The sequence below is a fragment of the Castanea sativa genome, chromosome 11 (genome assembly GCF_040712315.1).
Source record: "Castanea sativa cultivar Marrone di Chiusa Pesio chromosome 11, ASM4071231v1".
NCBI classification, from domain to species: Eukaryota; Viridiplantae; Streptophyta; class Magnoliopsida; order Fagales; family Fagaceae; genus Castanea; species Castanea sativa.
The window spans coordinates 37,915,944-37,942,768 of record NC_134023.1 but is presented as its reverse complement, the minus strand read 5'-3'; the positions used below and the strand labels follow the sequence as shown (position 1 = coordinate 37,942,768).

General features: G+C 37.7%; 2 protein-coding genes across 2 annotated transcripts; one reads left to right on the top strand and one right to left on the bottom strand.

The window, feature by feature from the left end:
• Positions 1-41: 41 nt before the first annotated feature.
• LOC142616461 (uncharacterized) lies at positions 42-512 on the top strand. Its single transcript, XM_075789315.1, has one exon. The coding sequence runs from the start codon at positions 42-44 to the stop codon at positions 510-512; it is 471 nt and encodes a 156-aa protein (XP_075645430.1).
• A 13,945-nt stretch (positions 513-14,457) lies between these two features.
• On the bottom strand, positions 14,458-26,401 carry LOC142614405 (uncharacterized). The gene is made up of 27 exons (XM_075786926.1): positions 26,214-26,401; positions 25,277-25,431; positions 24,986-25,147; positions 23,484-23,643; positions 23,124-23,240; positions 22,906-23,039; positions 22,667-22,817; positions 21,682-21,749; positions 21,150-21,248; positions 20,897-21,012; positions 18,904-19,078; positions 18,705-18,815; positions 18,539-18,617; positions 18,250-18,393; positions 18,028-18,141; positions 17,658-17,779; positions 17,492-17,574; positions 17,286-17,410; positions 17,084-17,204; positions 16,864-17,001; positions 16,424-16,520; positions 16,186-16,311; positions 15,688-15,780; positions 15,480-15,585; positions 15,257-15,399; positions 15,085-15,171; positions 14,458-14,969 (listed from the first exon to the last, which is right to left on the bottom strand). The coding sequence occupies exons 2-27, from the start codon at positions 25,418-25,420 to the stop codon at positions 14,853-14,855; spliced, it is 3,132 nt and encodes a 1,043-aa protein (XP_075643041.1). The 5' UTR covers positions 25,421-25,431; positions 26,214-26,401; the 3' UTR covers positions 14,458-14,852.
• Between the last annotated feature and the right edge of the window lie 424 nt (positions 26,402-26,825).

Below are 26,825 nucleotides of genomic sequence, written 5' to 3'. Positions count from 1 at the left end.
CGGCCCCTGTCGGGTGGGGTTTATAGCAATCAAAGGTGCCGATGTTATCCACGGATGTGGTGGAAGGAAGGGTAGAGTGCGAGCAATTGGAAAAAGTTATTATTGGCGACGATGAGGAGAAGTTCTTTCAGGTCATAGTTCAGCTGCCTCCTCGGGAAAAGGAAGAGCTAGTAGATTTTCTTAGAAAAAATATTGACGTATTTGCATGGAGCATTTACGAGGCCCCTGGGGTGGATCCGGACTTCATTTGCCACCATTTAAATGTCAATTCATTTGTCGTCCCCAAAAAGCAACCACCTCGGCGCTCATCCAAGGAACATTCTAATGCTATCAAGGAAGAAGTTCTCAAATTTAAGCGGGCTGGGGCCATAAAAGAGGTGTTTTACCTCGAGTGGTTGGCCAACATGGTGGTGGTGAAGAAGAAGAGTGGGAAGTGGCGAGTGTATGTGGACTTTACGGATTTAAATAAAACTTGCCTGAAGGATCCCTTCCCTTTGCCTCGAATAGATTAGCTGGTGGATGCAACCGTGGGCCATCCTCAAATGAGCTTCTTGGATGCTTTTTAAGGATATCACCAGATACCATTGGCTCTGGATGATCAAGAGAAGACTTCTTTTGTTATGCCCATGGGGAATTATCATTACAAAGTGATGCCCTTTGTACTGAAGAATACGGGGTCTACTTATCAGAGAATGATGACTAGGATGTTCAAACCACAACTGGGCAAAAGCATTGAAGTCTACATAGACGATATGGTGGTAAAACTTAAAGTGGAGCCTGAGCACATAAATAACCTCAAAAATATTTTTGGAATACTGAGGAAACACAAACTACGCCTTAATGCTTCTAAGTGTTCTTTCAATGTCGGCTTTGGAAAATTTATGGGCTATATGGTCACCCATCATGGAATTGAGGTCGACCCTAATCAAATTAGAGCAATCAACAATTTGCAGCCTCATCAAAAGCCCAAAGAAGTCCAGAATTTGACAAGAATGACCACCGCCTAGAATCGATTCATTTCTCGGTCAGCAGACAGGTGCCGGCATTTCTTCCAGCTGTTGCACCAGTGGAAGGGATTTGAATGGACTGAGGAATGTTCTTCGGCCTTCTAGCGGTTGAAAGAATATCTTTCTCAGCCACCTGTTATGTCCAAGCCTGAGGAGAAGGAGGTTTTATTTGCTTACATTGCAGTAGCCTCGCATGCGATGAGCCTGGTACTAATACAGGTCAATGATAGGGTACAAAGACCAGTTTATTATGTGAGCAAATCATTACACGAGACAGAGGTCCGCTATCTACCCTTGGAGAAGGCTATATTGGCAGTAGTACACTCTACACGGAAGCTCCCACATTGCTTCCAGGCGCACACCGTTGTGGTTTTAACCCAGCTCCCCATTTGATCGCTGCTTCAAAAAGCTGATTACATAAGGAGGATTGCAAAGTGGGGAACGATCTCAGGAGCTTTCGATATCAAGTATATGCCTTGCACTTTCGTAAAGGGTCAGGTCCTTGAAAATTTGGTGGTTGAGTTTGTTGAGTCTTCGTTAGGAGAAAGTGATGAGAGGCAAAATATGGATGGAAAATCAGTTGGGATGGTCTCCTTACAAGAGCTTCTATCTTGGAAGGTGTACGTTGACGGCACAGCAAATCAAAGGGGATCAGGAGTGGGGCTAGTTGTAGTATCTCCTAAGAAGATCACCATTGAGAAATCCTTAAGGCTGGGCTTCTCGGCCACGAACAACAAGGCTGAGTACAAAGCTTTGTTGGTGGGAATGGCTATGGTTCAGAAAATGGGGGGAAGAACAATGGAGATATTTTCAGATTTAAGATTAGTCGTAGGCCAAGTAAAGGGAGAACTGGAAGCTAGAGATGTAAGAATGCAGGACTATTTGAACCAAGTTAGTCACTTGCAATCAGGGCTTGAATCTTTCTCCTTACAATAAATCCCAATGAGCAAAAACACGCATGCTGACTCTCTTGCCACTCTTGCAACCTCCTCAGCGCAGAGTTTACCTTGGGTTATCCTGGTTGAAGATCTATACAAGCCTACTGGGAGGGGAAAGGAGAGGGTCCTTATTCACCAAATTAGGGTAAGACCTAGTTGGATGGATCCTATTGTGCTATTTCTTGGGGATGACATCTTGCCTAAGGAGAAGGGGGAGGCAGATAAAGTGCGAAGAAAACCTCCTCAATTCTAGCTGTCCGAGGATCAGAAGTTATACAAACGCTCCTTTTCTAGGCTGTATTTGTTATGCATTCATCCTGAGGCAGTGGACCCACTTTTAGAAGAGCTACACGAAGGGATTTGTGGAAGTCATACAGGGGGCAGGTCACTGTCTCACAGGACTCTCACCTAAGGGTATTAGTGGCCAAATATGCAAAGGGATGCGCAAGACTATGTAAAGAAGTGTGGTCAATGTCAGAGGTATGCCCCAAATATTCATCAGCTAAGGGTGTTCTCAATCCTTTTTCTAACCCTTGGCCTTTTGTTCAGTGGGGTTTAGACATTGTGGGGCCCTTCCCCAAGACAGCAAGAAATAGGAGGTGGCTATTGGTCAGCACTGATTACTTCACCAAGTGGGTTGAAGCTGAGCCCCTGTCAAATATTAGAGATGTGGACGCCAAGAGATTTTTATGGAAAAATATTGTTACTCAGTTTGGGATCCCCCATACCCTCATCTCCGAAAATGGGCTTCAATTTGATAGCAAAGCATTCAAAAGGTACTGTGGTGAACTGGGTATCACGAATAGGTACTCGACTCCAGCTTATCCACAAGAGAATGGGCAGGCCGAGGCTGTCAATAAAGTCATAGTGAATGAACTCAAGAACATGTTGGATGATTCAAAAGGTAAGTGGGTGGAAGAGCTGCCACATGTCTTTTGGACATATCAAACCACCCCTTATAGGACCACAGGGGAAACCCCCTTTTCAATGACTTATGGGGCCAAGACTGTAATTCCTCTAGAGATTGGATTCCCAACGCTGAGGACAAGCTTATTTGCTCCAAACAATAATGACAACCTGCTAGAGAAGAGCCTGGTTCTAGTTGAAGAACGGAGAGAAAATGTCTTGGTTCAACTTGCATACTATCAGCAGAAGCTCAAACAGAGGTATGATTCAAGCATAAAGTTAAGACCATTAACCCCTGGGGACTTGATATTAAGAAAGGTAGTGGGCACTGCATAAAACCCAGTATGGGGGAAGTTAGGGCCCAATTGGGAAGGGTCATACCGTATCACCTCAATAATTGGTATAGGTGCATACTTCCTAGAAGATTTAGATGAAAATGTTGTACCGCAGCCTTGGAATGTAAATAAAATGTGAATGTACTATTATTAATGAAAGGCAGCTCTGCAATGTTTTTGTTTATGACATTATACGTTGTGTTCATTTCTTGTCTGAATATTAAACAGAACATTGGTCATGCCTGATTCCTCGGACCATATACCTTGAGTAAATTAATATTCCTAATTACTTGTCTAAATATTAAATAGAACATTGGTCATGCCTGGTTCCTCGGACCAAATACCTTGGGTAAATTAATATTCCTGATTACTTGTTTGAATATTAAACAGAACCTTGGTCATGCCTGGTTCCTCAGACCACATACCTTGGGTAAATTAATATTCCTTATTACTTGTTCGAATATTAAACAGAACATTGGTCATGCCTGATTCCTCGGACCACATACCTTGGGTAAATTAATATTCCTTATTACTTATTTGAATATTAAACAGAACATTGGTCATGTCGGGTTCCTCGAACCACATATTCCTTATTATTTGTTTGAATATTAAACAGAACCTTAGTCATTTCTGGTTCCTCAGACATCATACCTTAGGTAAATTAATATTCCTTATTACTTGTTTGAATATTAAATAGAATCTTGGTAATGCCTGGTTCCTCAAACCACATACCTTGGATAAATTAATATTCCTTATTACTTGTTTGAATATTAAACAGAACCTTGGTCATGCCTGGCTCCTCAGACCACATACCCTAGGTAAGTTAACATTCCTGATCACTTATATGGATGTTAAACAGGACCTTGGCCACACCTTGGGTAAATTAACGCCTCAATTAAATCCTATAAGGGTTAAACAGAACCTCGGCCATGCTTGGTCCCTCGGACCTATGCCTTGGGTAAATTAACACCTTACAAAAGTCACAAAGGATGGGACCTCAGCATATTCATCATCATGGGGATACAAGGGCTCACTTTGGGCTTTGATTAAAAGATCCTTAAGGCGCATTCATAAGGTACACTCAAGATAGGGGACCTCAGACACGCCTTTTTTTTGCTAAGCGTTCTGTTATGCAAATTTTAGTACCAACACTTTATTTTTCTTGCTATTTATGTGGGCTCAATTTACTTGATTTCACGACAATTCATTACTGTTAGCCTTTTGTCAAGATTTGGGTTTTCACCCTTAGGAGCTTCATTAATATGACCTCTCAGTAAGAGACAGAACACCTACCACTTCTAGTTAGAGATAAACATTATAAAAATGGGGGGGGGGGGAGTGGGGGGAAGAGAGAAAAACAAAGTTTCACTTACCATAAGATAAAAAGTAAATATATGTTCATTTCTCAAAAAGGGAGATACATTTTAAACTGGGCAAATTGCCACAACAAAAGAAAATTACATAACCAAAAAAAAACAAAAAAAAAAAGCAGCAACAACAACAAAAAAGGAAAAGTCCTAAGCTAGGCCTTGGCTGGAGGAGGGTCCACTTTGTTGCTTGGCTAGGAAATAGGAGGGTTAGTTGCCTTGGGATTAGCATCTTTGGCCTTAAGAGTAGCATCTATGGCCTTGGAAGCAGCGTCCTTGGCCTTAGAAGCAGCCTCTGGGCCCTTGGCCTCTAGCAAGGGCTTGGCCTCCTTACCTTTACCCTTGTCCTCTAGCCGAGAACCACCCTGGCCAACCCCCTTTCCCTTGGCCATCTCTATCCCCCTGGCCTTGGTCACCAACCTTGCCAGGCCCTTTGGAGACCTCAGGAGGAGGGAGAGAAACCTAGGTGGTAGAAGGCTGCTTAGAGACAATTGTCGCTAGGGTAGCATCTGCTTCAGGGCCTAAAGGTGCTACTGGAGCTTCGCGGATGTCTAGAGGATAGTAGACGTTCTTAGCTTTACACCACTCCGAAGCAGCAAGGATGCCTACCAGGTTGAGTGCCTCAGTCCACACTTCCTGGCAGTACTCCTTGCAGACCTCAGCCAACTCCTCCGCCAGGCGGGCTTCAATCTCCTACACCCTAAGCTCATAGGATTTCTACTCTGAGGCCTCGTCAGCTTCCTTGGCCATCTAAGTAGCCTCCTTGGCCTTCTCTAGCTCCACCTTCAAGTCCGTGGCCTACTGCTTGGCCGTGGCTAGCTCTATCTCAGCATAATGGAGCTTCTTACGTTGCTCCTCATCTTAGTCTTGAGCGTTCTTGAGGCTGGCCTCAGCGCTCCTCCTCTCCCTCTCTTCAGTCGTCAACTTCACAGTTAGCTCCTGGTTCTTCTGCTCTGCTGCACCTAAGGCCTTGCTGGTCTCGGCACAAAGATTGGCCTCGACCCTAGCTTCATTGCAGGTATCTTTCACCCACTCGTCAGCCATGAATACCTCTTGGGATGGCCTGCACAAAAATGACAAAAGAATACGTTATCGAATAGGAAAAAGATAACCTAGCCAGATGCCAGTAAGACGTGCCGAGAAACTTACCAAGGCCAAGTCCCTCTTTAGGGACAGAAAAAGATTTTGCTGCCTCATAGTCTGCAGCGTAGCCATATCCTTGGGCAGCAGCAGGGGCTGCTCCAGGGCCTCGGCAAGGTAGTGGGCATGCCCTTTCTAAAACTCCCTGATGGAGGAGCTTTGCAGTATGGCTACCCCCTTCAGCTCCAGCATAGGATCCCACACTAGGTTTTGAGGGTGCACCTCGGCCACGTTATGGCCCTCCTTACTTTTGACCGAGGAGGCCCGCCCCTTACCTTGGTTGTCTTTTGCTGCTTGGGCTCCTTTTGAGGGACCAGCTTCCCCTCCTTGGCCACCTCTTTCTCCTTCCTTTTCTTCTTCAGGTTGGCAACAACAAATGGGTTAATAAGAGGAGGAAGAGGAGGGGGGGAAAGCAAGAGGAGGCTGAGACCCTAAGGCATCCTTGAGCGCCGACCCCCTAGCCTTGAGGAGCTCACGTAAGCCCTTCTTCCTATTATCCAACGACATTTCGTCCTCCTCTTCCAAACTGCTGTCTACGCGTGCAACAATTAACCTGGAGGAACGGACAATGGAAAATCTATCAAGCTGGTCTTCTATGTCTAAGACTTGGATCACAGGCTCTCCCTATTCCTCTCTATCTTCCTCGAATTGAAACAGATCTATCTCTACCTTGAGTGACAGGCAAAAGGATGTTGTTTCTTCTCTCGGAACCGTAGCTTCAAAGGGAGCACGGTGGGAGGGCAGTTTGACCTGTACGGTGCCTTCTTAGGCCAAGAATCCTTGCACTGTAACGTCGATCTGAGCTAGCCGAGGATCACCCATCTTGATTGTGTGGCCTACGTCCTGGAACTTGTCAGACAAGGGCTCGAAGCTGAGAATGAGGTGGACAGCTCTGAATTATCTGTCCTCGCTTACGAACACTTCAGATCTTAGGACCCTGTTGAGATTTGGAATGTTAACAAAATTGAGATTGGGAGCCATGTATCTTTTATCTACAAAAACAGCCGAGAGGCAAAATCAGAGTCAGAATAATGAAGCCCTTAATCAAAAAGAAACAAAATACTAGAGGAAAGGAGAAAAACTACAGAACTAATGCCCATGTTAAACGACCTAAATCTAGGGTACACCACCTAGCTATCCCTCTTGGACTGGGCAGTGAAGACTGTCATGCCAGTCACCCAAGATGATTAGAAAGTCATCTTTCATACCCTTGTTGGATTTGGGAAGACATGAGACGAGCCTAACAACGGAAGACCTAGACTTAAGGTAGTAGCCCAAATTTGCAAGCAGATGACACACGTACATCCAGAAAACGTCGTGCCAGGTGAGGCATAAACCCATTTACTCATTGAGAGTGTCTACACTACCCAAGACTCTATATAGGTTGGGCGCGCACTGGTGAGGGCAGATCCTATGGGTTATCAAGTAGTCCCTAGTCACCCTCCCAATGGGTAGCCTCATTCTCCTTTCTATAAAGGCGATCATGGGAACAACTACTTCCCTCTCCCTTCTAAGGTCAATCCATCCACTCGGAGGGCAGTACCGCAGGGAAACGCCCCGGGGGATCTGATACAGGGCAGGGCCCTAAACCCCTCCATACTCACGGGGTATCAACTAAATGAGAGCACCTACCCATCAAAGCAGACTAAAGAGAAGAGAAGGAAACATTTTTGAAGAAGAAGTAAAAAGTAGAAGGCCGAGGAGAAAAGAACCTAAGAATGGAAGAACTTAAGAGAATAAACGCAAGAGCAACTCCAGGAGCTTCTTGAAGATTTGAAGATTTGGAAAATGGGAGAAATAAAGCCCCCAAGCGCTTTATATAGAAGGCAGGGTTGGGCGGGAGTTACCCCGCCCAAAATTAGAGGAAAAATGACAGCCGTAGGATCTCCATCTCGCTTAAGATGTGGGGAACAAAGCGCCGCCTAGAGCATTTAATGAAGCGTCGCGGACTCTGAAGCGTCTGGGACAGTTACAAGACACACAAAGCAATGCTCTCATATGGGAAAAACAAGGAAGCGTGTGGAGCCCATCATCCAAGGTCAAAACCCCAGTTTTTCCCCTCGGACAAAAGGGAAAAACCGGAATTTTGAAGGGCTATTGTGGGGAATAGAAATATGATAAGGTTGCATTGCCACGTGTCATACCTGAGGCCGAGGAGACCAATGCAGTTCCGAGGAGGTCACACCCTCGGACAGCAAGGCCACGTCAGTGGCACGTTACCAAAGGAGGTCATGCTGTAAAGAAGAAGCTTCAGAGAGGGGGCTAGCCCTGACGTGACTGAAGGGATGGTAGCTGCCACCACATTTAATGCATTCTACCAAACCTCTTGACCGCATTTATGTGGAGAAACCCCTGAACAATGCCACCTTGGTCGCCACATCTCACAGAAAGTTTGGGAATGTGTCTGATGCGACAAGCACTCGAGTAGTGGCCTGTATAATCGACAAATGGAGGGCCAGGATCCTCTAAAATGGACTATATAATGTAAGAGATCCTCCCGAGAGAGGGGGGTCAAAAACTTGCAGAAAGAACATTGTAGCATAAAGGACAGAAATTGTAATCAAGTATTAGAATGATATATTCAAGAACTGCTCTCCTCGGAAAAGTCCGAGGAGGAGTTTCTTTGTAAAAGACTTGTTTTCCTCTGTTTTCCCTTACTCTTTTATCATCTTTGGTCCATTGTGAGCATTGTCCAACTTATGGAAGCCTAGTTTTTCAGTCCCCTCTCTAAAAATTCATTGTGTTAGGCTCTTTGAGCCTGAGTCCTTCTATCATTTGGGCTTAAGAACCAAAACCTGCCCTTACAAATACTATTCAAAAGTCAAGAGTTCCATTTAAAAAAAAAAAAAAAAAAAACAAATCCTAACAAAATAAATAAATAATGACAAAAGTTTTGACCATTCCCTGCTACTACTATTCTTTTCAAAATTGAAATTAGATTAGCGTTAGCATTAGCATTAGCATTAAAATAACCTAAAATAAACCCATTATCTATTAAAAAACAAAAAATAATAATAAAGAGAGAGGAAAAAGATATATAAAAGAGATAATATCAAGGTGATGGATAGAGCAAACAAAGCCGACAAATAGCCATCACCAACATCGACCAGTGACTTTTGGGATAGTTGGTGGGCTCAACGTGGGGTATGAGGAGACTGCTTTTGAATAGAATAATGGCACTAAGTATTATGGAATGTTTAGGGAATGGGATTTATGATGGGATTGGAATTGTCAAAGTTTCAAGGCAGGTAAGAAGCCACATTATCCTTTCTACCTTTCAAGGATAGAGGAAATTTTCCATTTAAGCATTATTTTAGCAAATATTTTGTTAGTTGGCATATTTTTGAAACATTTTAGCAAACTAGTATTTCAAGTATTTGAGGCTCAAGTTCAGTGAAGAAACTCGAGTCTTAGAGACTCGAGTTTCAAGCTGATGCGGATAAATAATCCACGTGTAGAGACTCAAGTTCCATAGAGTGTGTAGTACAAAGTAAGAGACCCACGGCAAGAACAAAGCCAGCGTGCACAACCCCAAATCTTTCTTTAGCAACAACTCAAGTTTCATATGGATTTTTTCTTCTACAACTTTGAACTCGAGGCTTAAAGACTCAAGTTCCTTCACAAAACTCTAGTTTTAGAGCCTCGAGATGCTAGTTTGCAAACTTGACAACTAACTAAATAATTGCTAAAATAATGCTAAATGCCAAATTTCCTCTAAAAGGATATCTCCTTAAATCTTCTCCCAAAAAAAAAAAGCTTCTCAGTGTACGATTTGAGGTGCCGTATTCATTTCTGGGATGACGTGTGGTGCAGTGACGTTCCTCTCCAGGTGTCTTTCTCCATGTTGTATGGGATTGCTCAGAGGAAGGATGCATTGGTAGCTGAAGTTTTGGGTGGACAGAATGGGTTTATTCATTGTGATATTCATTTTACTCATTCTATCCAGGATTGGGAGTTGGAGAGTTTATAATCTTTCTCTACTTTATTGTATACCACTAATATTGATTGGAATGGGGTTGATAAAATGGTGTGGAAGCCTGCAAAGAATGGATCTTTCAAAGTAAAATCCTATTGTAGAACCCTAATGACTAGAGGAAGTGATGCCTTCCCTTGGAAAAGTATTTGGAGAGTGAAAGTTCCTTCTTGAGTGGCTTATTTTACTTGTACAGGCTAGGGGAAAGATTCTCACTTTGGATAATTTGAGGAGGAATATTTATATTGTCAATAAATGTTTCATGTGCAAGAGCAGTTGGAATCTGTGGGTCACTTGCTCCTTCGTTGCTCTTATGCATATAATTTGTGGATGTTTGTGTTTAGCCTCTTTGGGGTTTCTTGAGTGATGCCTAACCAAGTGGTGGATCTACTAGCTTGTTGGAACAGAGGGGTGGGCGGCAGGTGTTGGGCAGTAGTTATTTGGGGAGCAATTCCACAATGCATCATGTGGACTATTTTACGAGAATAGTATCTTAAAACTTTCAATGGGGAGGAACACTCCATCATTGAACTAAAACGGTTTTTTTTTTTTGCTTACTCTGTTTGATTGGATGACTGCATTGAGCAATCCTTATATCCCCTTTTGGGAATTTTTAGATTTTTGTTCTTTTACTTAATGTTTTGTTTCCTTTGGTACATGTCCTGTGTACCACAGGAACAATTTGTGTGCTTCTCTTCTTCTATTAAAAAATTTATTTTACCTATCTAAAAAACAAAAAAAGCTTCTCAGTGTGCATGAATACTGATGCTTTTAGATGTGGAATAGTTTCATTATTTATTTTTTAAAATGGAGCTTTTCATTTTTAAAAAGGGTAAGATAAGGAAAAAGGTATTGTACTTTGGTTCCACAAGCCAATGCAATGCAAAACATTTTGGCAATATTAGGTGCAGACCACCTTGAACTTTGAATACCAAACTCCCTATGGCACTTCAAAATTGATGTCCATCTTATTACAATTCTGTCCCATATCTAACATGAGACTATCTAAGAGCAGGATGCTATCTCTGTGATGGTTGACCCATCAAATTTCAAATTCCACCTATGGAAAAGCTCTTAGTTGCTTTGGCATAGGGTGACAAATCCTTCGAACTGATTTCTCTTGGTTTTTCTTAATCCAAAAAAATAAGAATAAAAGAAACAAAAGGATTTTGGGTTAATTTGGTGCAGCCAGCAAAATTAGATTTGTTTGGCAAGGAATTATGAAGGAAATGAAGATAACGGTATAAAGACCTAGACAAATCACATCTAGTTTATTTTAGCAATCAGATTTTGGAAAAAACCAATCACACTCAGAGGAATTAAAAAAAAAATGGTGGAAATTCTTTGCAATGTTTTCTGAAAAATTCATTTCTTACCTATCTTTGATCAGACTAGGATATATGGTTTATAGACTAGGATATATGGTTTATAAACTAAAGAAAATTTGAAAAGAATAAAGAATAAAGAAATAAAAAGCTTCATGTTTGGCTATGCTAATTTTTAACAGGATACAAGTACATCCTATAGCACAATTAATGAATATGTTAAAAAGGCTTCATTTTCCTATCAAAGATGCTAGGTCCGTAAGTTGAAATTGCCATGGCAACAAGAAGGGGGAACTGCATCAATACAGAGAGGGTGATAGGAAAACTAGCCAAACAAATGACAGGTTTGAAAATCCATGATTGTTCATGTAGCATAAGAAAAAGAGCAGGAGAAAAGGCTGTCATCATGGTTGTAATGGAGAAGAAAAGGTTGGAAAGGCCTATTATCATCTTTCTAGGCAAGGACTGAAGAAAATCATCTTCTGCATAACAAGATGTGAGGATTTCCAAAAACATCAAGACTGAAGTTGAGGAAGAAAAGAGTGAGAGAGCATCGGATACTATAAAGGCCAAAAATAATTTATTATTTAAGAAAAATGGGAAGCCTTTATTTTGGTCATTACCAACTGGAACGGTAAATACTGCAACAAACATAATGGTAACAATGAGAGCACCCACCACAGTACAAGACGTTGATGTTTCCTTCATCCATTGCTCTCCATCTTTCCTCATGTCCTTGTGGTTCTTCGTAAACAATTCTCGGAGAGTCAATCTCTCTTTGTTTAAAAATCCCCAAACCTTGGGAGGAACAATGCTCTCCACCTCTTGTATTTGTTAAACAAAGTCTTAGAAACCAAAATATTAATATCGCAACATTAGAAAGACAAAAATTTACCTCATTCATATATTATTAATATGGCATCCTTTTATTTGAAGTAAACAATACCAGCAAAACAACTTCGTTTCAAGTTTACGAAGAAATGTCTGGCAAATAATGTCGTTCTAATTAAGCCAAAATACACATGACACCAAACGGTTGCATTCCACTAAAGAATAAGTAGGACATGCGAGTCACACATGTGATAAAGCTTGGTCGTTTTGATAAGTACTAGACACGAGTTATAATAGAATTGTAACTGACTTTCTTGCCAAAGCTAATCCAGTAGTAACATGTGGCTCAAGTGGTTACCACATAGTTTGTAATAGTACACGTGTAAATAATAATACCGCATAGTTTGTTAGTTTGGAATAGTACATATATAGCAACAGTCCTCTTGTAATCTTATCTTAATTGATTCTTTCTCTTAATAAGAAATCAATTTATTTACACTTGAGCCTTGAGAGAGAGAGGAAGAGTGAGATTTTATAAAGTGCAAGATTTATACTTCAAGAATGTGGATTAAAAATTCAGCAAAAAAAAATGTGGATAAAAAGGGGTAAAAAAAAAAAGAAAGATAATTGAATTGGTCCAACTGTTGTAATCATGTCTAAATATTTTGTATTTTGCATTTTGTGGATCTTTTTTTATTTGGGTTGAGGATTCAAGAGCTGAATTTGTACTGCAAATTTGTATTTATAGTGGATCATTTCTAGCTTAAATGCCGCAAAAAGGTTTTCCTGCCAAGTTCTTGGTTTTTTTCTTCAATAATAGATCCGGTGTTGTCTTCTTGTTTTTTTCCCCCTGTGATTGGCTTCTTTTATGTACTTCATATGCTTTTAATTGTTTACCTTGATGTCCATGCAAATTGAAATCACTTAAATCCAGCATTAATTTTTAATTTAGCTTAAAAGTAATTAAGGCACAAATTTAAGATTTAGGGTCTAAAACATTACCTAAGTTGGATTAGGTAATTCTCAATCTCAAAAGAGAAAGAGCTGCAAAATCCTTACTTCAAAAACTAGTTGGACTAGTAAAAGGTAGATCAAAACATATTTAAAAATATGATGCCAAAAGCCAAAGGCTTATTCCTCAAAGAAATATAAAAAAACATCTTTACTAAAAAAGTTTGAGAAATCTTGTTCAAAGTATGAAAAAATATGCTAAATGAAAAGCTTCAATCAATGTAAGTCCTTTTCATGAGGGATCATATATGTTCATTTATATGCATACTACAGGTCTCTTAACTTCATGTCATTGGTGTATGACTTGATTGAATTGATTATTAAAGTCTCATACTAGACTATAGACTAATTCATACTTGACATTCACACACAACACACAAGTTTGACGTTCAATGAATATATATTCCATTTGTATGATTATAAGTGCTTAAATTTGATGTGTGCGCTTAAGCTTATTATGATTAAATCAAAAAGATTTTTGGTCTTAATATTTGTTTTTGAAGTGATTTTCATCACTCATGTTTTGAAGTTTTTAAAGTTGTTTTTGTGTTTGAAAAACTATTGTTTGGGTGTTTTCACAAATAATGTCACGAGTGTCTCATGACTCACCCAAGTTGTGTGCTGCTAAAACTTTTTCCTAAAAACTTCAAGTTTTGGACAGTAGCCTCCGTGAGTCAACCGCGATTGTGTCGCAAGTTGACCCTGACCCACGAGATTTTTAATGTAAAGTGTCCACGTCTACTGTTTTCGCGAGTAATGTCGCAACTCTGTCTCTGTCATGAGTCGCCTGACTCACGAAATGCATAGAAATTCAGTTTTAAAAGGACACGGTAGTTTCAGTTTTTGAAAATTTTGTTTTTTTCTCTCTCTCTACTCCAACTTCCCAAAACCTTGTTCTTCATCAAAACTCAACCAAAATCATTTGCACTTCACATCTTGGACTACTCTAATCTCTAACATTTTATTTCTTTTATATATTTAGATTTAGTTCTAGATTTCTTAAAATCCGAGTTACTCGAGCCGCCACAAACCCACCGAGTTTGACTAAGTTTGATTAGGTCATATGCAAAATTATCCATTTAAATACCCGGACCGATCTAGGTGCCGAGGCACTAAGTTTTCAATCCAATCGGCTAAGTCAATCTAGGTTTAATAACTATGCTCACAACCCATTGTCTTCTCTTCACTTCTAAACCCTTTTTTCCCCGTACTTCATAGAATGAATTTGGCCTATTCTCAATTCAAATCTTTAGGGTTTTTTATTTTTAGCATTTTTTTACTATCCAAAATGACATCCAAAATAAAAAAAGTGTAATTTATAATTTAACCTTTGTTTTTTAAGAAATGTTATTTTCATAACACTTTCAAAACAAATTTTAAGTGACAAGTTGCTTTTGATTGTTATTGATGAGCAAATATAGTAATTTCAGTAATGAATTTAAATTAAAATTAGTAAATTAATTATGACTTAAGATTTGTTGTGAAAGTACGGTAAAAATGTTGTGAATGTAGCACTTATCTTCTTTTTAAAGCTTCAGTACAGAGTTTTGATTGAATCCGTATATTGGTGCAGGCATTTGATCACAGCCCCATAGTAATGCATTCATCAAGATATCTCCATATATTATTGCTAAGAAGATATCAAATAGAGCTTAATACTACAAATCAAATTATTTCTTTTATAAAGCAAAAATACACAAATATTGCCGAAGGGTTTCCTTTTTTCAACTCCTGCGTGTTGCAGTCACCAGTACATGTAGCATGGAAGGTAACCTTGTACAGTTGTACCCCCTCCCCTCTCTTTCCCCTCTATTTCTTATTTCTCTAACCAACCAAAAACTAGAAACAAGAAACAAAAATCACAACACAATGCTCCTCAAAACTATTTTGTCAATTAGAAAATGGGGAATACTATTCAACTATAAATAAATATATATTTATACATTAAAAATAAATAATAATAAAAAACTTACAACAACCTTTTTGTGATTTCTTTACCATTACTCATTGAGTACATAGTTAATTCATAAGCCTTGGAGACTTCAGGGAATAAACACTCCTCACAAATCCTTTACCAAATTGACCAACGGATTTTAATACATCAACTGGATCTTCTCCTTCCTCTCGACCCCGTTTCTAGAATAATATATAAATTCAGAGCAGAAGATTCAAGTTAATAAGATCAGTACACTACACACATTGCATCTCATCAAGTTTCTCATCAGAACTTAGGAAAGATATTGAACTATACCTTGGAAGAAAATCTGTCCCACGTTATGCCAATAGCATCTCCTCCCAGAGAATCATACCACACCTTGAACATGTTGGAAAACTCTTTCTGCATGTGTCAAAAGAAAATGTAATGTAAATAATAAGGAGAGCAATGATTTCAAGATTAACACCAAACCAGTAAAAATGCTTGCCTCTAAATCTCCAACAAAGAACCTCAGTGGATCAAAGTTCACCAATAGCTTATTTTTCAGTTCCTCTAAGCTACCCTTGAAGTCTCCAGGCGACATGAAGGGTTGAAAAACCTTGCTAGCATTCCCCCGAGCCACATGCTTCCCTGCCCAGGATGTGCATGTTATGGAACTTAATTTACTAAAAAGTTTAGCAATGCTAGTGAAAAAGGCTGCAGAAGTTTACCTTGGTTTAGTTCAGAAGGAAAGAGAAGACGTTGGGGGTATGGTAATTTGTCCCTGTGGAGAAGAATGACAGCATCATAGTTGTTCAAAGGAGTTCGGAGAAGGCACTGCAAGAAAAAAAAAATGATGCTGTAACAACTCATGTACATAGAAATCAAAAAATTAAAAAACCATAACCCTCTAAAACCTGACAAATGTTTCAGACTCACCTCCCATTTATAGGAATCAATCTGGTCCTGCAAGACGAGTTTGTTCAACAAGTTTGCACTGCTTCTAGCATAAGCCACCAACCTTTTAAGTTCCTTTTGAGTAAAACAGTTACCATGTGTCAATAAAGAATAGGACACTATCCATACTAAATCTAACAATATTTGCACATATAAAAACAAGAACTGGAAAAAGGCAAATAGATGTTGAGAGTGTCTCCACTGAGCAAATTCTAGATGATACCAAAGAATTTCCTCTTGGCTAAGTCAATATTTGCAGGAAAGCTACCAAGATACTCTCACAATACAACTCACAAGAAATGTTTTAATGGAAAAGGAATATCCATTGGAAAGATAACAATATTGTCAAATAAGCACAAGCAAATTGAATTAAAAGGAACTACCTACCGATGCCATAAATTAGCAAGCACAAACATATGAGAGGATGCTTCAGCTTTTAAACAGTTAGGCAACCAAGTTGAATTTAAAGGAACTACCAACCGATACGTTTGGAGAGAATCTGGTCCAAGCATCAGATGCCTTGTCATAAGCTGTAGCCAGGAACATTGCTGCACTTACATTTTGTTTGTTTTCTTCGTAACCTTTTCTAGTCAACATAAAGTTATTCTGAAAAAAATGATAATGGAAATCCAGTGAAAAATAAGATCACAAATTAAGTAAGAATGAACCAAAATTATTGTATACTATTCAATAATAATTCACTCAATACAGAACTTACGCTTATCTCTTTCTCGTCTTTTGGGCTCAAATCTTCGTTTATGTCGACAACCAAAGCAGAAAAGGTCCAGTCATATTCTGATAGTAATCGGAGGAACCTATTAATGAAGTTGGAATGCATAGGACAGAACACCATCAGGCCCAAGGAGACTAACTAGTTTGCAGATATAATAGTCTGAGCAACCCATATATTAAATAAGCCCATATATGGAGCCATCATAGTTTATATTAACCAAAATTGAATTCAGAAGAATTAGTTTAGCTGTTTCTAATTCAATAGAGTTACATGTTATAAAGTCCTGGAAGAGAGGTTTCTTGAAAATCTATTTCTTCATAATGTTTTAAGTTAATATTTATGATTTAAGATGCAAAATCAAGCATGTAATTTACACAGTTACTAATTAGTTAAAATTCCTTATATGCAGGAACAGATAACCCAACCTTAGAAATCCAGTGATGCGAGAGCAAGGAGCATTAAATGGTAAAGGTTGTAAAAAGAGATGAGCGACCAATAGCTCGACTGCCTCTTCTACCAAGCAAGATGAAAACAGATGCGAGGCAACCCATCGTTTTGCAATCCTTCACAAATAACAAAAGGAAGTTATTCAGAGTTGGGGGTTGAACCAGAAAGATAATTTAGCATGCAAAAATAAAAGCTCACCTAACTACAGGTCCATATAGCGGATAACGACCCTGTAATCCATTAATCATGCTAGAATGCTGACTGCGAACAAAAAGTTCTTTGTCTATAGAGCTGACCCACTTAAATTGGTCACTTCCATCTGCAAATTAATTGGTTAAATCAAGTCAACATCATAAAAGTCTGACAATATGTCATCATATGTTAGACTTAGAGTTCTTACCTTCCCTTTTCAATAAACTCAGGCCCCTCTCATGCCAAATTTTAAGACGAAATACATATCCAGACATGAAAACATCAACATCATCCTCAGTAGCAGTGCATGTCATCCCGCAAGAATTCTGGAGACTGCCATAGTAGTATCATTAGATAAACCTTTCAAAAAGAATATACCCATTGTTGTGAATAAAGAACCCCAGCATGACCTACCTCTCTCCAATTTTAAGAAGGAAAGCAGTTTTAGTTTTCTCAATCGCTATATCATCCATTGGCCAGTTCCCAGAGCCTTCCAACTGGATCAGAGAAAATTATGACTTTCAGAAATTAAATAACAAGAATAAATAAAGAAAGCATTACAGATAACAAGATATCATGCCTGAATCATAACTTCCAGAGGTTGAATGCAGGATGGCATGAGCTTTTGTAGCCTTGGAACATCACCCTTGACAATAGCCAGTGGATGAGGTTCGGGAGGGAAGACAGAAGTAAACCTGAAAGCTGCAATTTATGATAAGTGCACAGGACAATAATTCTTGGTTGAGGAGGGTTATTTGGCTATAAAAGATAAGCCAAATCAAGAATTTTCCTTAATTACAAAATAAACTCTGTATAAGAACAATCCAAACCCAAATTCTCAATAGAGTTTTATGAGTTAAGCTACCATTATAACTTCTATAAGCAACAAAAAAATCTTTTAAACAAAGATGACAAAACATGAACAAATATTTCCAGATATGAAAAGGTACCTGGATCTAAGGGCTGCACACTAGATACCTTCAATGGGATGTCTTGGATAAGACGCAGGTGCTTTGATAAAACTTCAAGTGCCTCAAGCAAGCTTCCAGAAAATGATATAGGATCTAATAAAATTATCACTTTCTTATAACAAAGCATTGAGCAATTCCAAGAGAAAAGAACAATAAATAGAATTGGCAAAATTTAAAAGTACTCAGTGGCCAATTCATTACCACGAACACCATGAAGTAGAGAGAAATCAAGTTGATCCACAATATGCACAATATTCTCCTTTGATAAAGAAAGATGCCGCAAAAGTACATATTCAGCAATTCTTTTCAAAACAAGATGTCTATTCCAGTGCTCACTTTCCCATACTACGAAAAATGGGAAAAAAAAAAACCATCAGGTTTATCATCTTGACACTTGATCTTAGCCAAACAGGTAGAAAGCGTGCAAAACCTCCAGAATCAACTAAACTTGATTACCAGCAGCCAAAAGAAGCATGAAGGAATACCTCACCTGTGCTTTCTGCAATTGTACCATCTTTAAATCTCCTAAGCTCAGCCTTCTCCCCCCAAAACTTTCTGAATTTGAGAGCCTAGTGCAAATCATGAGTAATATCAACAAACATCAGAACTACCATGAAATCCCCCCCCCCCAAATCTAAAAGAGAAAACCCAAATACCTCCTCCTTATTTTCAGCATTTGGGCCAATATCAGCAACCCTGAAAGCATTCTCCATAGAGCTCACTGAAACTCCAACAAGCAATGGCTCTCTATCTAATATTGAAAAGCCCTGGAGTGATAAGCTGATTAGAAGATGTCGATCCAAAACAAAAGCAAACTATGGAATGGGAAGTTGAAGTTAAAATTTGATTCCATACATTCTCTATACTGCAGTCTGACAATGTGTTTCTCCAGGTAACACGAATCAACTTTGCTCTATTATTCAACCCCTGATTCAGAAGACTGTGCACCTTCTGCTCATATAGTCTCCAACATTCATCATCCAAGCAAAATCCCGATGCATGAACCTCACTTTTCCCCTTTAAGTCCAATCTGAATAAGCAAAAGTGTAAAGAAAAGGGCAATGGAGATATAATGTAGCTTAAAAAATTCCAAGCAATAAATCACAACAAAATCCAATGAATGCAATGACTATTAACAAGAATAGATTGTGCAATACATAAAAGTTGTAGACATGTAGACCAGAGACTTTCTAGAACTACTAGTCCAAAATCACATGCATGGAAAATGTGCACAGATTGAGAAGTCATAATCACACTACACTAATTTTTATTGGGGGACGGGAGAAGCAATCTACTACAATATAAATGCCCCAACATTATCCATATTCACTACCAACCTGCCTAAATTTTCAAAAACTTAAGGCAGTGATAAAAATTTTATTGAAGAAAGAAACAAGTGGAAGATCAAAGAAACATTTTCTTGACTTAACTAAATTTTGAGGAGAAACAAACCATAATTTGAAAATCTACACTAGAGTTGACTCCATAACCCTGTGAGGAAAAAAAAAAAAAAAAAAAACCCAACTAAACCAACAAATGTGAACAATTTAAGCTGAGATTAAAAGGCAGCACACTATTTGACCATCACCTTAACAAAACACAGACATTCACTTAAAGTTCAAATGTTGGGCAATCATTTCTCAGGATGAGGGCCATCTGATCTTCTAGCTTCTGTTGGGGTTATTTTTTTACTCCAATATAAAGACAATGACTGTAGAGCAGGTTTAATAAGCTCAAGTTAGATTCCCAAAGAAAGTCATAATCTTTGTTAAATCCTTAATTGACATGCCTTTTTTAACTACTATTAATGGTATTTTAGGTCTTCTTCTACCTTTTTTTTTCCATTGACTTGATCCAATCTCTCACTAGTGCATTAATCACTCACCTTTACATATGGCCAAACAATCTCAAGTGACTCTCCTCTTCTTTTCATTAATAGGAGTCATACCTATTTTTAAGCAAATTTCTTCATTTTTAAGCCTATCTTTTCTTATATTTTCAGTTATCCATTGTAACATTCTTATTCCAGCTACACTCATTTTATAAAAGCCCAACGATTAGTACCAAACAATCTTCTACCTATTTTTTCCATTGACTTGAATCTAGGCTCTCACTGGTGCATTAATTGCTTGCCTATACATATGACCAAACAATCACATGTGACTCTCTTCTTCTTTTCATTAATAGGAGTCATACCTGCTTTTAAGCAAATTTCCTCATTTTGAAGCCTCTATTTTCTTGTATTTCAGTTATCCATCGTAACATTCTCATTCCAACTCACTCATTTTATAACAATGCATCAATTAGTCAAAGAGTATAGCTAATCTTATAACATTCTTATAAAACTTCCCCTTTTAACTTAATAGGAATTTTGGGATCATACAATACTCCTGGTGTGATTTTCTTGGTCAATAAAAACCACATGTAGATCTTTAGAGGCTTCTCTATATCTTTCATTAGACGTCTAAGTAAAATAAAAAAAATAAAAAGCTTCCATGGTAGATAGCCCTGGCACAAAACCAAATGATTCTCAAATATTGTTTTTTGTGTCTTAACCTATGTTCAATCACCACATAATAAATGCCATGCAATTTATATTTTTCTAAAGTAGGAAAGCATAAAGCATGCTTGCAAAACCAAAATTATGCACCTTTCTTGGTTGATAACTTGATATTAAGAAATATAACACCTCTTTCAATTTTCAAGAATAACATTTAAGAAACTATTCAATCACAAGCAGGAACATTAAGAAAGTATAATTCATCACTTCACCATTCCATCTCTAAACAAGTCTTCTGTTAAGCAATAAATGACAAACGTTACAGATATTAGTTATAAACAGTTTTACCTTATGCAATAGTCATATTTAGCAGCAAAGTCAACCTTGGTCATAAAAATTTCCTCAAATCCACCATCTCTGCATTTCTCTATGCACTTAAGTGTCAAAGCAGCCTCGTCTTGGAGCTGAAATGTTAAAAAATGTGTGCATATATACATATTTTTCACCAAAAAAGTTTAATGTGGGTTAAAATAAAACTTAAACAAGATATTCAAAGTTTTGATTTAATACATATGGACCACAATGTCCTGGCAAATAGTACCTGAACGAAACCAATCCTTGATATACGAAATGACATATTGAAGGGTGCTGATGGATCACAAATAACAATTGGAAAAGCTTCTTTATATGAAACCCTTTCCTGCAACACCAAAGTGCATAATTACAAATATATAAACAATAAAGAAGATGAGCAATATTGCATTTTCCATGACACTAATAATGAAGAAAAAATCACAATGAAAAATACACAAAAAGAAAAAAGAAAATCTTTAATTGTTTCAAGTGATCAGACACATCAAAAGACTACATCATGGACCTATTTCTCTCATGTTTCAATGCAGAAATATGCCAGAATATAATTTGGCTCATAGTGGCACTCATGATAATTCATAATTCACCCTTGCTTGTAGTTGCTTCTTTGTTTTTGTGTTTTTTAAAATCTTCAACAATCAATTTTTGAAAACATACAAAAACAGAAACAAGAGATGATTTATACTTGCAATACAAGAGCACAAAACAAGAACAATAAGAAAAGTAGAAATTATATCACATAGGATCAGAAAGCAGCAGACCTCCTGTGGAATACCCTTCTGGCCTTCCCGTCTGAAGTAGAGTCCATTGTTCCATATTTTTGCAGTGGCTGCAAATGAATTAGTAGACATTATTGTTATGAACGTGCACTAAATGAAAACAAGTTACATCCCAAAGAGCCAATAATTAGTAACAAGAATACCAACCACAAGAACTTCCACAGATGCACAAAGTCGACCCAATCCTAATGATTCCAAATTACACTACTTAATATTTAAACATGTACTTCCAAACCATTTATTCTGCATTGTTCTCCCATACTGACCATGTACAACACCTAAGATGAAAGAAATTGGATTTCCTTATTTCATTAAAAAGATAGCGGCCTAAGTACAACACTAATAAACACTTTAAAGGCTAGTTAATCTTCTGCAATAACTCTGGTTACTGGCCATTTGATTTTTTTTATTCTTTTCCCCCTTTTTTCTGTCCTGTAAAAGGAATTAATGGGTCTAAGTGTTCAAACTGTGAAGGCTACATCAAATTAAATCTAGCTGGAAACTGAAACTGAGAAGAAAAGTCTTGAGACAATTCGTAAAGAATATCACAAAAGATAACACAAAATCAAAACAGGTTGCAAAATAATCCAATACAGCAACAAGCACCCAATTCATTCTTTTTCCCTGATTGACAAAACAAACAAGCTGCTTTCTCTTTCAAGTACGGTTTAACATTTTGCACACCTAAAATCACTTGCTTGAACAACCAGACTGATATTACCATCATATTAACCATTAATAAGCACCACTTGTCTTAACACAAATTACAGTAGTCTATTGAACTACATACCAATAAGTTACTTCATCTCATATATAAATTCTACAATTAAAATATACTATTCATTTCATAGCTTCAAGTTCAAAATGTGAATGAATTTCACCATACATATGACAACAACCATGAAGAATAAATATTACAGAGTCAAAAAAAGAAAAACTTAAGGGCATAAAGAAAAACAAATTATACCAATGAAGTTCAATGTAACACGAAATATCTGCATTGTCCTCATAGAATTGGCAATCTTGTTTTGACTTGCAAGGTATGACAATATGACAGATATTAGAAACCCATTCAGGCAATCATGAACATAAATCGAGCTTCTCTGCCGAGCCCAAACCTACATCAGCAAGAAAACTCATATTTCCATGTCCCAATACAAAGCTACTACGTTAATTGTTAAAATGATTGATACTCTGGAATTATACCTTCAGTAAAATTGAAGCCTCTCCTAACTCCTTCCATCCAAGAAAAGTCTTCTTAATAAGTTCTGAAGTATCTTCTAAAAACATGTCTTCCAAAATACTACTATTGTACTTCGGTGTAGCCTGTGGAATACCCCCTTTAATAAAATCACAAAACTAGTTAACAGTTTAGGTTAAAACACCACAACAATAACATACTAAAACTGAAGAGAACTCATTACCATGAGTCAAAGCACGTATATTGCTCCGTTTCAGGTTCAACTTTTTTATGGTAAACAGGGAGTTTGTTGTAGGGATTATCCTTACAAAAAACCCAGGAAGTCCAACAAGCTCCGTAGCTGCAACGCAAATAATATTTGCTTACTTGGATTAATAGAAAAAAAAAATAGAAATAGAGGGGAAAAATATTGTACTCATGGTGTGTATACAAAGCTACCCAAAATAAACCCACAATATTTGTTCAGGCCAAATTTGCAAGATTAGGTGTGGCAGTAAAATAATCATCCAATAACTCAGTTTAAGTAAATGCAAGAGGAAAAATAACAGTTAAAAGTTATACTTATAACATCAGAAAAACAAACCTGGATAGACAAGCAATACAGGTTTTCGGGCCTCGTTCTGTAGTGTAGACCATTCAACCTTAACTGAGGAAAATTTCAAGTACTTCTTGATTATGGAAAGGTATAGACACCTTTTCGCATGGTACCGATAATTCAAATAATCTTTCTCATGAAAGCACTCCTGCCAGAAAAGAAACATTATAAGGAAGCAGTAATATGCTTATATTGATACATATACTTAACAATGTATATCATGTATACCCAAGAGTATTGGAAAAGCAGATTCTGTAACTACTATCTGGTAATATAGTACCCAATAAGTTCTGTAACTTACTATCCCTGAGCTTTAACTCTTTAATGGTCAATAGAAAATATTAAAAGCAAGATGATCCCTTCCCACCCCAACAAATGCTTCATCACCGAGTTATAATAGTTTGGATCCATCTTGTAATCTATGTAACATGTACTCAAATATAATTAATTACTTGATGCTCTATGAAAAGTTCCATGTCTTCTCAAGGTAATTACCACTGGATATAAGTCAAGGTGAGTACCCAGACATCTTTCTTTACATACTACTTTGACCTTTGATGAGTAGCCATTACAACTATTTATAACGCATATTCCACCCCATCATGACATAAAAGCACTAATTCTCTCATGTCGGTCACAATCAGTGCGCTAAATCCAATTTATGACAGTTGTATACACATCTAAATTAATAAAATCAGTGTCCTAATAACACAAAGCTCATCCATTTGCAGCATGGGATAGCTTGTTAGCTTACATCAACAGTACGCACATGCAACTACCTATGCTATAATTATAACACAAAACCAGTTCATATGATGTGTAAAATAAGTTGAAAAACAAAATCAATATACACTGTTACGAGCCTAGTTTTTATTTCATTTCATTATTTAAGATTTTATTTTTGTTATTAGGAATTCGGTAATTAGATGATGATGTTAGTCTAGAATAAATCTTATCTACTTGTTGTATATAAAGATTAGGTTTCTTTTGAACTTAAATGTTAGCTTTATCTTGTAATGCCATCTATGTTGATTAATAAAGGAAGCTGAGTAAGCTGAAAAATATTTATTGAGTGAGTTAACTTTGGAGGTCTGGACTCCCTTGAAGTAGTCCATTTATCAATTAGGAGGTCTTGGATCCCTCAAAGCAACCAACAAACCAATTGGGTTTGTATCATACACTGGAACATTTTACCAATAAATTTTTTTACGGTACGTTTACACAGGCACTCAATGAGTTTTGAAACTATGATCTCACCATCCATCCATTCTTAATTTCTTATTAGAAAAGGAAGTAGCATTTGGGCTATAGCTCATCAGCACGTGACATGGAGCAGATATGCTATGCACTATGCAAGATTGCTACAACATAATAATGCACTAAACACAAGTAGAAAACAACTAACATAAATGATAAATTAGTTATACATCAATCACAAAATTAATCAGTTTTCATCAAAAACACATAAAGGAGATTAGCTATACAAGTACCTTTGGTAACCGAATAAAAAGATCAACATTTATATCAGGCTTCACTATGCATTGTATCGCGTAACTCCCACCAATTTCAATAGAAGTTGGCTTCTTAAATTTGAACTCAACTTTGTCCGCACCAATGTCTCTCACAAAACCAGGAGCTTCATCCGCTGTTACCTGTCCATCAAGTTCAATTAGTAAGTAACAAAGCCTTTTTTATCGAAAATTTATTTCATTTCTTTGTGGCAGCCAAACAGAGAATTAGGGCCCTAGGGTTTTGGAAAGAGAGTAGCGAGAGAACATTACCTTTAAGTCATCGGGGATTTTATCGATGGCGACTTTTATGGCCGAAACGGTGTCATTAACGTGCTTGGATAAGGTAGGCGAGTAGTCGAGGGTAACCTCCTTCAAGAGCTCCCTCACTTTCAAGTCCATGGAGTCTGACTCCATTATTGTTCACTCTGGTTGGCGACAGGGACGGACCCATGATTTAAAGTTAGAGGAGGCCGGAGATAAGCAAAAAAATCAAAAAAATTCACAAACATTGTAGTTGATTTTCTCATGATCTACAAATAAAATAAAAATTATATTTATTATCTCACAAAAGGACTAATCAAACAGTGACAATTTTATTTCGATAAATTTGTGTCACATATTTACTATATGTCATTTATCTCTTTCTGTCTCTTTATCTCTGTTGCCTATTCCCAATATTGCCCCACTCTCTTTCTGGCTCTTTATCTCAATCAAATTCTTTATATATTATCACTTTATTATAACTATATATAAAATCATGAGAAATGCCAATGGATGCGGTTTACAATTCATTTAAAGAAATGTTTTATGGAAAAATAATAATTATTATTATTATTATTATTATTATTATTATGTTTTCACAGCTTTTTTCATTTCCCATAAAAATTTTGTCAAAACTTTTCTAAAATGGATTATTAATCTTTGTTCTAAGAGCACACGATAGCATAACCCATAAATCATAGTTCACATCTCACTTTCTCAACAAAAAAAAAATCTCTGAGACAGACAGAGACTCCCAAGCCCCAAACACAATCTCACATATTCAAATTCAATTCACAATCATACTCAGCAAAAAAAAAAAAAAAAAAAAAACGACAATAAAATCACAGATTCCCACAATCATCCTCAGCCAAAAAAAAAAAAAAAACACAATCAGTCAATCACAGATTCACATTATATCAATGTTATGTTAGGTTTTGAAGTTTACCTCCAGAGACAGCGGTGGGGTTGGGCAAATCAAGCTGCCGGAGGCGCTGAGGGCAGTGGCAGCGACGTGGGTCTGTGGCGGCTGAGGCTAGGCGGCGTCGTGCGTGGCCGACGGTCTGTGCGGCGCCGTGGCTGACCGCTTACTCCAGTCAGTACTTTCTCTCAGTCTCTGTCTCTCGACTTTCTCTCTCTTTTTGGGTTAAGGGTTTAGTGTAGGGTTTTAGTCGGGGTAGTGGTGTAGGGTTTAGTGTAGGGTTTTACTCCGTTTTCGGTTTTTGGGCCTTTTGGTCCTTTGGTTTTTTTTTTCAAAAAATTTCTGTTTGGGTTTTTTTTTTTTTTTTAAATAAAGTATTCAAGCCGATTCGTTTTCGGCCATTTTTGGGCCTTTTATGCTCTTTTTTTGTTGGGCTTTTTTTTTGAAACCTGTTTTAGCCCTCTTTGGGCCTTTATTTGAAACCAGTTTGGGCCCTGTTAGGGGCCTTTTATATTTTGGACATTACTGGGCCTTTTATAGGAACCTGTTCCGGCCCTTGTTGGGCCTTTTTACACATTTATAAAGCATAGCCTACTTTTGCTCAACAAAAAAAAAAAAAATCTCGTATAACCTGCTTCA

Coding starts and splice junctions, on each gene's coding strand:
- LOC142614405 (XM_075786926.1), bottom strand. CDS start 25,420: ATGGAGTCAGACTCCATGGACTTGAAAGTGAGGGAGCTCTTGAAGGAG. Junction 23,040..23,123: donor TATACGTGCTTTGACTCATG/GTAATGAGTTCT, acceptor ATTTTATTAAAG/GGGGTATTCCACAGGCTACA. Junction 15,400..15,479: donor TCCTTCTGAACTAAACCAAG/GTAAACTTCTGC, acceptor CATCCTGGGCAG/GGAAGCATGTGGCTCGGGGG.
- LOC142616461 (XM_075789315.1), top strand. CDS start 42: ATGTTATCCACGGATGTGGTGGAAGGAAGGGTAGAGTGCGAGCAATTG.